Source organism: Hydra vulgaris, chromosome 15 (genome assembly GCF_038396675.1).
Source record: "Hydra vulgaris chromosome 15, alternate assembly HydraT2T_AEP".
In the NCBI taxonomy this organism is placed as follows: Eukaryota; Metazoa; Cnidaria; class Hydrozoa; order Anthoathecata; family Hydridae; genus Hydra; species Hydra vulgaris.
The window spans coordinates 49,129,823-49,141,933 of NC_088934.1; the positions used below are offsets into that span (position 1 = coordinate 49,129,823).

Below are 12,111 nucleotides of genomic sequence, written 5' to 3' on the forward strand. Positions count from 1 at the left end.
GTTAAATGATAATAATATCTTTCTCTATACGAATCTGCAAATATTAAAAGCTTTTCTAAAAAAAATATAGAAAACACATTTAAAAAAAGTGGCATTTGCCCTTTAAATAAAAATGCCATTCCTCCAGAAGCAATAGCTCCATCTCAATTGACAAACAGAGAGATTCAAAGTACAGAAATTCAACCACACAGTAATACTGCTATACAAACATTGTTAACTATTCCATCTGTAGAGCCAACCACACCTAACCCTAATAGGCCAAAAAGGGATTCAAGTGCAAAGTGTCTGACTCCTCCTGATCAACCTATTCCATTAACTTCAAAGGATTCTATTCCTGTATGTTCTAAAAAAAGTAAAAAAAATAAAAATGCTTCAAAAGATGATGATTGGGAGTGCGGTGTTTGTAAAAAAAGTTACAACAGTGATGTAAAAAAAAAAAATGGAAAAAAATGGGTGCAGTGTTCCTATTGTTTAGTACCTTATCATGAGAGTTGTCAAACATATGAGGACATTGGTGAAGTATTTATGTGTGATACATGTTGTCAACAAGAATGTGATTTAGAAAAATAAGTTAATCAGATATAAGTATGGTTAATATTATAGTTATTATATTAAGAGTTTTTTGTAGGTCTGTTATTTTATTTTCTAAGCTACCTATGTTAAAAGTATATTTTTTTTATATATAAATATAAAGTAATGAAAGTATTATTATAATTTTGTTAACTTATAAGCCTGACTATATTTATATTTTATGAACTTAAAGTCTGATTGAATAGTTATGAATTCAAAACAAGTGTTGATATTTTTTGTTATATTATACCAGATGTTATACTTAATTAATAAAGAAAAATTTAAATATTATTGTGTATTCACGAAATTACCTAACCACTATCACGAAATTAAATATCATATCACAAAATTACCTAACTTTTCTCAATGACTTTTGAGCTTTTATAAAAACTTATCAAAGGACTTAAAATCCCAAAACTGCATAGATTCTAGTAACTTTACTCTATGTACATCAAACAATTAAAGTAATTAAGTAAAATTACTGAAATTGACTTTGTAATTACACATCTAGTTAATTTATCACGAACATACCTTCCTTTACCCTACCAAATTATGTTTCTATTTCTATCAGGCTTTTTTGCAATTTTCTTTTCAAATTTTAGCTCGAAATTTTGAAAGCCACTTTTTTTAAGGGCATCTTTATAAACGCGTTTAGAGGAGTTAAAAATATTTTCATTAGAAGAGTTTTGGTTTAGCCTATTGTTAATTGAAATTGGAACTTGTTTTAGAATTCGAGGGGGATGGTTCGAATTTACATTAATATACAATAATTCGTCATTAGGTTTTTTGTAGGGCTTATAGGAACTTTCTGAGAGGTTAAATGTGATATCAAGAAAATTCACTATTTTTAAATTTATATTTATTTCAATTTGGAAGCCAATATTTTTAAAAACTTTAATAATATCTTTTCTAATTTTATCGAGTTTTGGCCCTGATTTTTATGCATTATTATTAAAATAAAAAAAACCTAATTGATTAATTTGGATTATTTTAGCTAGGGTATTTAAAGTATATAAACCTACAAATTCGCAAATTTCTGCTCCGTCGTAACTTCCCATTTTTACATCAAAGCATTTGTGCGTGGTTTTTTTCTTTTACATTTCCTTATCAAAATAGAGTAAATTTTTTCTGCAGTGCTTAATTATACGGATAGTGTCCTCAGTAATTTCTAAATGGGATTTTCCAAATTCTATTGTTTTATCTAAAATTTCTGTTGTAATTGAGGGGTAAAAATCAATAATATCAAATTGTATAAATGTGCATTCATTTTATTGTTAATTTTAGAAAACCAATCTATAACATCAGTGGTATTTTTCCACTGATGTAAACCTAATTTTTTCCGGATAGAGTTATTAAATTTGTCTAGTTTTATTTTACTAACGTGCCATAGTTTACTTTTTGAGGGTACTAGTAGCCTACAAGGGAGTTTATTTTGAAAATTTGGTTTGTGATCTTTTAGCGAAACAAACGCTTGCGCTGGTGCAACTGATTCACTTTTCGCATCTAAATTAATATTTTTGGTCTTTGGTCTTGTAAAAATTCTTTTAAGAATTATTTGAGGTTTATTATATATATATATATATATATATATATATATATATATATATATATTATATATATATATATATATATATATATATATATATATATATAATAAACCTCAAATAATTTTTAAAATAATTTTTACGAGTAACAAAATCTAAACTTTCAAAAAATTTTTGTTTTAACTTGGCTTTTGAGGATCTAATTTTTTTTTTTTTCAATTCCTAATGATGTTAAAAGACTTGCGTAAACGATAAGATTTTTTTATTTCTTCTCTTTCTGGGGTGTCAGTAAGAATCTCAGATTTCCCACTTTTTCTGCCTTTATTAGTTTTTTTACAAGGTAAATTTTTTGGATATGGTCTTACTGATTGTGTTATTGTGTGCTGTGATTGTAAGGCATTGCTTGTAATTTTTTGCTCATCATCCTTATAATCAATCATAACTATTTCTGCATAACTATGCCTTCAGGTGTAATAGGAATTTGATGTGAATTATCAAAGGTAGCTATACTAAATGTTTCTATCAGAGGGCGATTAGTTATTTCAGCACTTTAAAAGTTGTCATTGCAAAAAACAAGTTGTGAAAAAGAACATATTCCAGATGTGGAAAAACCAGCAACAATATTCCTGGCAATATATGTTGTAGTATATGCTGGTGTCACTATGCCAAATAAATCATGTATTATTATTGTTTTTCCTGGATTGCATACAAGCCAATCATTCTGAGAGATAGACAGTTTTTACTTGAAAGGACCATTAACTGCCGCATCCAAAGGTTGCATTCTACGAGTGCAGTGAGAAGGAAATGTTAAAAATACCATTCCGTTTTTACATCAATGATTAATTGCATTTAATGTACAATGGCTTTCATCATTATCCATTACGAGTAAAACAGGATCCTCTTTCGAACATCTGAGTTGTTTTTTTATATGTTCTAGAACCTTTAAAAACAATGGCCCTGTAATCCAGCCACTTGTTGGACTGTTAACCAATACAACCAGGTGGTCCTCCTTTTAACATGGTGTCATGAAACCGTGCTCTTGAAAATATGAAGACAGGTGGAATGAAATTTTCTTTGGCATTTTCTATACCACACATAGTAATTAGTTGTCCACATTCAGCAGACACACACTGTACTACTTGTTTTGTTCGACATGATGCTTTAACATGGGGTGCTTGTACTACTGTCATAATGCTGGTTTCGTTGATATTATAAATTCTATCAGGAATGAAATTATATTTCTTTAAAACGGTTTTATAGTTATCAATGAACTGATTTACATTGTGCTGATGGAAACTTGTTGAACGAGACAAACTTGTATTTTCAAGTTTTCTAATGAAAGTTTTTAGTGACGTTTCATGAAACTCTTCAACCACTCGATACCAGCTTGTTTATTTTCCATCCATTTACTTGGATATTTGCAAAGTTTTATAGCATAATGACATTTCATTAATGACATTCAATTCTCTTTCTTGTTTATATGTTAAGCCATAATTTATTTTAGAGCTTTTTATAAAGTAGCCTCTTAACATTATTTCCTCATCTTTGTTAAATACTTGTGCAACAGTATATTTAGTTGTCAAACCAAGCTTGATCTTATATAAATTTTTATACTTATTTATTCTGTAATGTAAAGTATTACGTTTTATATTATAAGTTTTAGCAGCTTCTCTTGGCCTCATTAATCCATTTACAACTTGGAGAACAGCATTAATAATATCTTCCTCTACGACTTCTGTAACTTTTTTTTTATTTTATAATTTCGAACCATTTTTAATATTAGACAATCAAAATTCAGGCCGTTATAATCAAGTAATACAGTGCGAGAAGTTTAAACGATCCAAAGGTGCCCAATTTGTTTTATTCAAAACTGCCACAACAGCATTTTAAATAATAAACGATGATTTTTTCAAACAAAATATCTGAGTTGTTGATATTTTCTGCTTGATTGTAAACGTTATGAATTATTCTATCTTATAAAAAACATTAAACATCTCACAAGTAAGAAACGTGGTCAAGAAAATTTTACAACTTTACATCAAAATGTTTACGATTTGTCCTCAAAAACGAATCAATCAAATATTTTGTCCATTTTAAGCAAAATTCAAGGAAAAACAGGCGACAGCTGCTAGGGTAAATATTATCTTCACAAATATCTAGTTTTATTAGGCTTAAATACAAAAACGCTTCAAAATGCATTTTTTAAAGCTGCCCCCTTTCAAAGCTGCTCCCCTCTCCCCTACTTTTCAAAAACAATACTTCTAAACTAATTCAATGATTGGTTGTGGATGCATGCTTTGTTTCTTATTTATAAAAACATTTTAAAAGTTTTGCACTGAAATACACTAAACAAATTTTTAAAAATTTAAATAAAACTTTTTTGAGTTTTTATTGTTTTTATTATAAATTATTATATAATTATTCTTACTTAAAATAATAATATAAATTTTTATATAATTATTCTTATAAATATTTTTTTTATATTGTCAGTAAAGATTTAAGTATTTAATGAAAATGGCGCCTTTGAAGTCTTCTTTGTCTTGTCTATATATATATATATATATATATATATATATATATATATATATATATATATATATATATATATATATATATATATATATATATATATATATATATATATAGTTAAAGTTTTAAAAACTTTTAGTGTTTAAAAAGTTAGTTTATTTAGAAAGTTAGAATGGAGTATTAATTTTAAAAATTTAAAAAAGTTCTTGACGTATAATAGTTATCAATAAACACTCGTATATAAAAACAATTGAAACAATGGAAGCTTTTAAAACAACTAATGTTTCCGGAATTTTAGCCAATAATTATTCATAGCTTTTTAAAACAACGAGGAACATCCAATAATTAACAATGTTTTACTTTGTTTAATTATAAAAAATTGGTCAAAAATTTAAATTATAATGCAAAAATTGTGATAGAGAGCGCAATATGTTTTTGTTGTTAAAAATAATCGTTATCATCCATTTATAATTAATTCAATATTTTTATTTTCGATTTTTGGTTGGAGATGAATCAAACAGAAAATAAAAATGAAGCTATTTGCATATTTGAAGAGACATACAAAGTAATATTGCTTTTTCTTCTTGGCTCAACTTCTTTAGTAGCAGTTATTGAAAATGCTTTCTTTTGTTTTGCTGTTTACTTTAATAAAAAACTTCACTTTAAATCAAATATTTTAGTTGTAAGTTTAGCTATTACAGATATAATTATAGCCGCTATTTTGCCTAACCTTGAAATTGTCTATTTATACTTTTATCCATCATGGCCTATTGGTAGCCTGGGAACAAAAACCCTTAATTTAATATGGATTTTTTCACTTGTTTGCCCGTTTGTTACAGTAACAGCTATAACGATTGAACGTTATGTTATGATTGCGGGTAAATCAAGTTGGAAAGTTTTTTTTACAAAAAGAATATATATGGTCATTGTGATTTTCATTTGGCTTTATTCTTTTATCTGTTGCTTAGTTACAGCCGTTACTATGCAACCGGCACATAAAAACGAATATATTTGGAACGTGAATCCAACTCTTTACTATATTCTACTTGGCTTTCATATTGTAGTTCCTTTGTTGTTATTACCTGGGTTTTATTATAAAATGAAAAGTGCTTCACAATATTTTCTCAAAAAACTCATGAAAATAACTGAAAACAACGTTAATCTAAGCAGGCAAAGAAAAGAAATGAAACTAGCAAAGACGATTTTTATTATTATAGGGCTTATGTATTTAGTATGGTCTCCAGTAGTGATTATAGAAATTTTGTATAACTTACAGTTTAAAGTTTGTATAGTTTCAAAACTGGGAGTTATCAGTTTATGGATAACGTGCATAAATGGATGTCTAAACCCTATGGTTTACTCCTACAGAAACCCAGAAGTAAAAAAATTTGCAAAATGCGTAATTAATTTTTTCTATAAGATTTTCGCAAAAGAGAACAAGGCTATAAAATACGCTAGTCATTGGAAAGAACAAGTACTTGAATATGATATAAAAATTTAAAAAATTTAATAACTTAATTGCATTTGCGAATAACACTTACTGCTTTATGTAAAAAATTTAGTTAAATATGATAATATTTAAGTATTTTTAATTAAATATAATCTTACAAGTATAAAAAAACGTTTTTTGAATACAACTGAAACATTTTTGGTTAAATAGACAGTTAAAAGTAAGATAAAAAATAATTGTTTTATAAATAGTAGTAAAAAAAAATTAATTTTAAATACGATTGCGAGAAAATTTAAAAAAATGATGCTTATAGAATTCGATAAGAGAAGAATTTTATGTAAGTAACACAAGCTTCACAATTTATTGCCTAGATATAAGTTTTATTTATAGATGCATATCTTTATTAGTTTATCACAGATTATTAAAATGACTTTTTTGTATTTATATAACTAATTTCTGAGTCTGAAAATATTCTTGAGCTGAAAAACTTTGATATACAGTAATACTATTTGAAAAGATATACGTGTAATACATTACACGTATATCTTTTTAAATAGATAGCTTGCGGTTAATAAGCATAAGTTTTTTTTTATGCTTATTAACCGCAAGCTATCTATTTAAAAAACGTTTTTGGGTCGCTCCGTGTAGCTAAAGTAATTTTAAGATATAAAAAGTCTGTGAGATACTTTGTTGGCCAATGCTTAATTCCAATTAACGATCTTGTCTTTAAATTATGGCAGCAGTAAAATGTTTATTTTTGTATAGAAATAATTATATTTATTTTTCAGATTTCCTTTTAATAAAAAAATAATATCGACAAGTTTTGTATTTGCGCAGAGTATATACCTTAACATAATGTGAAAATAATTTCTGAGCTTCTGAGCTGAAAAATCCAAGCCGAAAGTTGTTGTTTTTTTGTTTGCTTTTAATTTTTTAGAAATCGCGATTTCTTGTCCGCGATTAAGATTTTAAATAAATTCGTTATTTTAGGTTTTTTCACATCATAGGTGAAATTAACATCATAGGTGAAATTAACATCATAGGTGAAATTAACATCATAGGTGAAATTAACATCATAGGTGAAATTAACATCATAGGTAAATAATTTGATCTGTTACGATAGGTCAATGGCAGTTTTATCGGTAACTATAAATCTTGTATGAAACTCGATGTGATGTTGTATTTTGACAAATATATTTAGTTAATAAGCAACAGGATAGATCAGAACTAATCTAAAGTTGATTAATGAACATTACAAAAAAATAACTTTATTGCTGTTGATATCGCTCATTACCGTTAATTGGGTTCTAGTTAACGGTAATGAGCGATATCAACCCCAAAACTCCCAAATAGTTTTTTTAGATCTTATATTAGTGGTAGTAAAAGGTTTTTAAAAAGAATATGTCCGACTTACCCTTTTTGGCACATTTTTTTTTTTTTTTAAAAACACATATTTACGCTAAATGATATTAGAAAACAATATAAAACTAATATCTGGTCAAGTTTCTTAAAACCTGTAAACGACCCCAAAGAGAATAATGCAGCACTAATTGCTATTATTCAAAAAGAAAAAAAAGGAGACTTTCTGTTACTCCTCTGATTAAAACAGAGTTAAAAACAATGTTTTAATCAATGGAATATCAAAATATGCAGTGGAAAGTGATTCAGAAACCCAAATAGTTGACCATATTCTAAATGCACCTAAGTTAAAAAAGAAGATTATAAGAAACAAGTAAGGTTAAAAAAAAAGACCATGATTAACAGTAATGGTATAAACCTAGAAAATAAAGTCACAACAATACCTAAATATATTTTAAACAATATTTAAATAAATTCCAAAGTCAAGTCGATAAAATTCCTTCTCCCCCGCTAATACTCCTAGAACTCAAGGATCATGCCTCACAACAAACAGCCGTCCTTGATGATAAAGAATTGAAATTATTTGAACCTATAAAAAATATATACATAATACCAGACCGAACTGAAAATGAAAGATTAATTGAAATCAAACTTAGAATTGAAAGAAAAAAATAGAAATACGACCTTCCAAATGAAGTAGAAGGGTCAAGTAGAAGGATTAAATGGGGAGCAAAGTACGGAAAGAAAGGTTTTTGGAGCATTAGCTTCAGCACATTCAGGTGGAATGAGGTCAAAAAGGAAGCTAGTATCTTCAAATACATGCATAAAAATTCCAGTTTTAAAAGTTGTTTAAAAAAAAGAAGAAAAGTGAAGAAGTAAAGTTTTGTGTCATCCTTAAAGTGTTTTTATTTTAATGCAATATCTATTTGCGTAATAAATATGCATAATAAATGGATAATAAATATGTATAATAATCTATATGCATTATAAATATGCATAATAAATCTATATGCGTAATAAATAATAGACGTAATAAATATGCATAATAAAATTATATGCATAATAAATCTATATGCATAATTAATGGAATGAGTTCATCATAAGGGTTGAACAACTTATACCTCTTAACGTTTTTCCGCACACAACTGAGACTTGGTTTAACAGTACCTCTGAATGCAATATAGAAAATTATATATTTTATTTCAATAATAGAAAAACTCTCTTAGTGGTGAAAGAGTAGTGTCTAATGATTTTATATCTCACGAGAACTATTCTTTCTACTTAGATAGTGAGCGAACTTGGTGCAAGGTCAGTATTGGTTCCGATGGTATACTAGTTGGTTGTTTATACAGATACCCTAAAGCTTTATATGACCTAAAAAAAATGTTTAATGACTCAATTAGAGAAGCTAGATTAGTTGATTAGTTGATGGAAAAAATTTAACCAGACTATTAATTATGGGTGATCTAAACTACCCAGATATCTTTAGGCATGATAAAGGAGATGTGTTTCATGGACAAGTTTCAAGAGTTTTTAGAAACTATTAACGATTGTTACTTATTACAAGTAGTTAACAAAACAACTTTCAAAGATTTTTGGTATAACTTTAATTGATGATCCCGATTGTGTATATTCAATAGAAATTGGCTCCCATATTGGTTCCACTAAGCTAAATCAGTTTTACAAAACACCATTATGATAATATCGAGTAAAGGAACCTGCCTGTTCACAAAACAATTAAAGAAAATTAAGAGGTTACAAACGTGGTGATTTTGAAGCTCTGTATTTATATATTGAAGAACTTTGACTGAAATAATGAAGTGAATCACTTAATGGTTTTAATTGGCAAGCAAATTTCTATGCTAAAAACGCTAACCAATTTTATAATACTTTTATTAACTTACTTTAATTATACTTTAATTAACTTTTATAATAGACTAGTTGTAAAGCTTGTGCGCATGAAATCGCTCTTTAACTTCGACTTATCCAAAGCAGCACTCAGATGGGTAAATAAGTATATCAAAAAAGCTTCGAGATATTAACTGTGTCTTTTCAAAAAAAAAATGATTGCAGAATCTTAATTAAATAAATGTAAGCTTTAAACTGAGTTCAACAAACAATGAAAATTAGTGGAAAAATTAGTAAATATGATTAATAATAAAAATAAAATTTTGTACTCTTACATCATCAAAAAAAAAAAAAATTGGTATCAAGGCAGTATTTTATACTGACAGGAAACAAGTAACAGACAAAACAAGATATCACTCATTCTTTAAACCAACAGTTTTACAAAGCCTTTACTCAGACAGGTTGGCATTAATATAGAACATTAATGCCAAAGTTCCAACCAAAACTCAAAATATATCTTATATTGACTGTAAAACTCTATTTAGTAACACTCGAGAAGCCACTATACTGTGGAGTTTAGACAAATAGAAACCGCCTGAAGTAGACCAGTTGCACCCTTTTGTTTTTTCAAAATGTTATAAGAACCAGAGTTTTCCACAATTATATATATTTATCAAATCTTTTAAACCGGTATTGTTTCCCATGTATAGAAAGATGCTAATATCTCATCCATCTTCAAAAAAGGATGTAAACTCGAACTAATATATTACCTTCCAATCTATTTGACATCAATTGCTAGTAAAATTATGGAGAGATTATTGAGAGAATACATGGTTGAGCATCCTACTAAAATCAAACTACTTTTTATTTACCAATATTGATCAGTGGTAAATCCTGCGCCACAAATCTCTTAGAGGTGTATAACTACAGAGACACAAAACCATAATTTTATGGCTGTCCTAGTTTTACTGGAATTTTCCAAAGCTTTTGACAGAGTAAGCCACAAACAATTTAAAATGGAGTTTAGATCAGACATGCAATAAAAAAATCAAATATAGTCTTAGCCATGCTTAAGCGAAAATTCAAATCTTAGACAAAAACTATTTTTGTTAGACTGTTTACTTCCTTTGTTCGATCTCATTTGGAATACTGCGCATCTGTTTAGGATCTTTTTTTAAAAAAGACATAAAGACTCTAAAAGTCGTCTAGAAAAGAGCAACTAAACTTGTACCAGCAATACAAAATTTAGATTACAAAATTTAGATTGCAAAGCCTGTTTAACTTATCTCAATATACAAACTCTAGAAAAAAAAAGGGAAAGAAGGAATTTGATTCAATATTTTAAAGCATATCAATGCCTAACCACATTCTCTATTAGCACAAGGATCTTCAATTAATGTTAGAGGCTCTAAATTAAGACTGTCAATTCACAAGAAACCAAATGAGATTGAAAAATTTACAAACATGGTTGTTCTCACATGTAATAAGTTACCTAAGCAAGTTATTAATTTAAGAAGCGTCAATGAATTCAAAAATCGATATGAAAAGTTCATTGTTGTCAAACAGGCATCTGATAAAGTCTGCAAACAGACTTCATGAGAAGTTTAGTTTTTTCTGATTATATATATATATATATATATATATATATATATATATATATATATATATATATATATATATATATATATATATATAAATATATATAGTTTAGTTTTTTCTGATTATATATATATATATATATATATATAGATATATATATATATATATATATATATATATATATATATATATATATATATATATATATATATATATATATATATATATATATATATATACAGTATCGGACAAAACGAGTGCAACCAAATAATGCTAATTTAGTTTCTTTATATAAAAGTGCTGCATTTTTTCAATTTATAGAAATAACTATGTAACTGTTTGGAGACAAAGTTCTTCAACTTTTATTCATCACAAAGTTTATTATTTGTACGCGAAAATTAATAAATTAATCAAAAGTATTAAAAAAAGTTGATTTCCTTCTAGACAAAACAAGTGCGACTCGACAAAATGTTGACCAAGCTGTATTTCGCTATCAATATTTCGTGGCGAATCCTTTGTTGTCGATCACAGCCTTGCATCTTCGAGGCATAGATTCGATAAGGTGATCAATGAAACTTTGTGGAATCGCTGCCCCGGCCTTTTGGATTTGTTCAAACAGTTGATCCTTATTACGAACACCTTCACGATTAATTCTGTGGTTGAAGATATCCCACAGGTTCTCGATAGGGTTGAGATCCGGAGATTGAGGCGGCCAATCCATCACCGATAGGTGGTTGTTTTGAAACCACTGCTTGACTACTTTTGCAGTGTGTTTCGAATCGTTGTCTTGCTGAAAAATCCCATTTTATTGGCATATTCCATTCAGCATGAGGTAACATAACATCTTTCAGGATATTTTTATACATGAAACGGTCCATTATTCCATCGTTTCGATGTATTAGACCTAGACCGTTAGCAGAAAAACACCCCCAAACCATTACATTGCCTCCACCATGCTTCAAGGTCTTATGACAGTAACGTAAATCGAGGCGTTTTCCGGCCGGTCGACGTACACGGCAAATGCCATCGCTCACAATGATGTTGAACTTCGATTCATCACTGAACAGGACAGTTCGCCATTTCTGCACATTCCAGTCAATATGTGATGTAGCAAATAGGAGTCTTTTATTCTGGTTTTTTAGTAAAATCAGCGGTTTCTTTGCTGTGCGTCGAGAAAACAATCCGGCTTCAACAGCACGTCGTCTGATTGTT

The 12,111-nt window shown here is 28.0% G+C and overlaps 1 protein-coding gene across 1 annotated transcript; it reads left to right on the plus strand.

The window, feature by feature from the left end:
* The first annotated feature begins 5,074 nt into the window (after positions 1–5,074).
* LOC136092475 (adrenocorticotropic hormone receptor-like) lies at positions 5,075–6,280 on the plus strand. The gene has a single exon (XM_065820762.1). It carries the CDS (start codon positions 5,152–5,154, stop codon positions 6,142–6,144), a length of 993 nt encoding a protein of 330 aa, XP_065676834.1. The 5' UTR covers positions 5,075–5,151; the 3' UTR covers positions 6,145–6,280.
* The last annotated feature ends 5,831 nt before the right edge of the window (positions 6,281–12,111 follow it).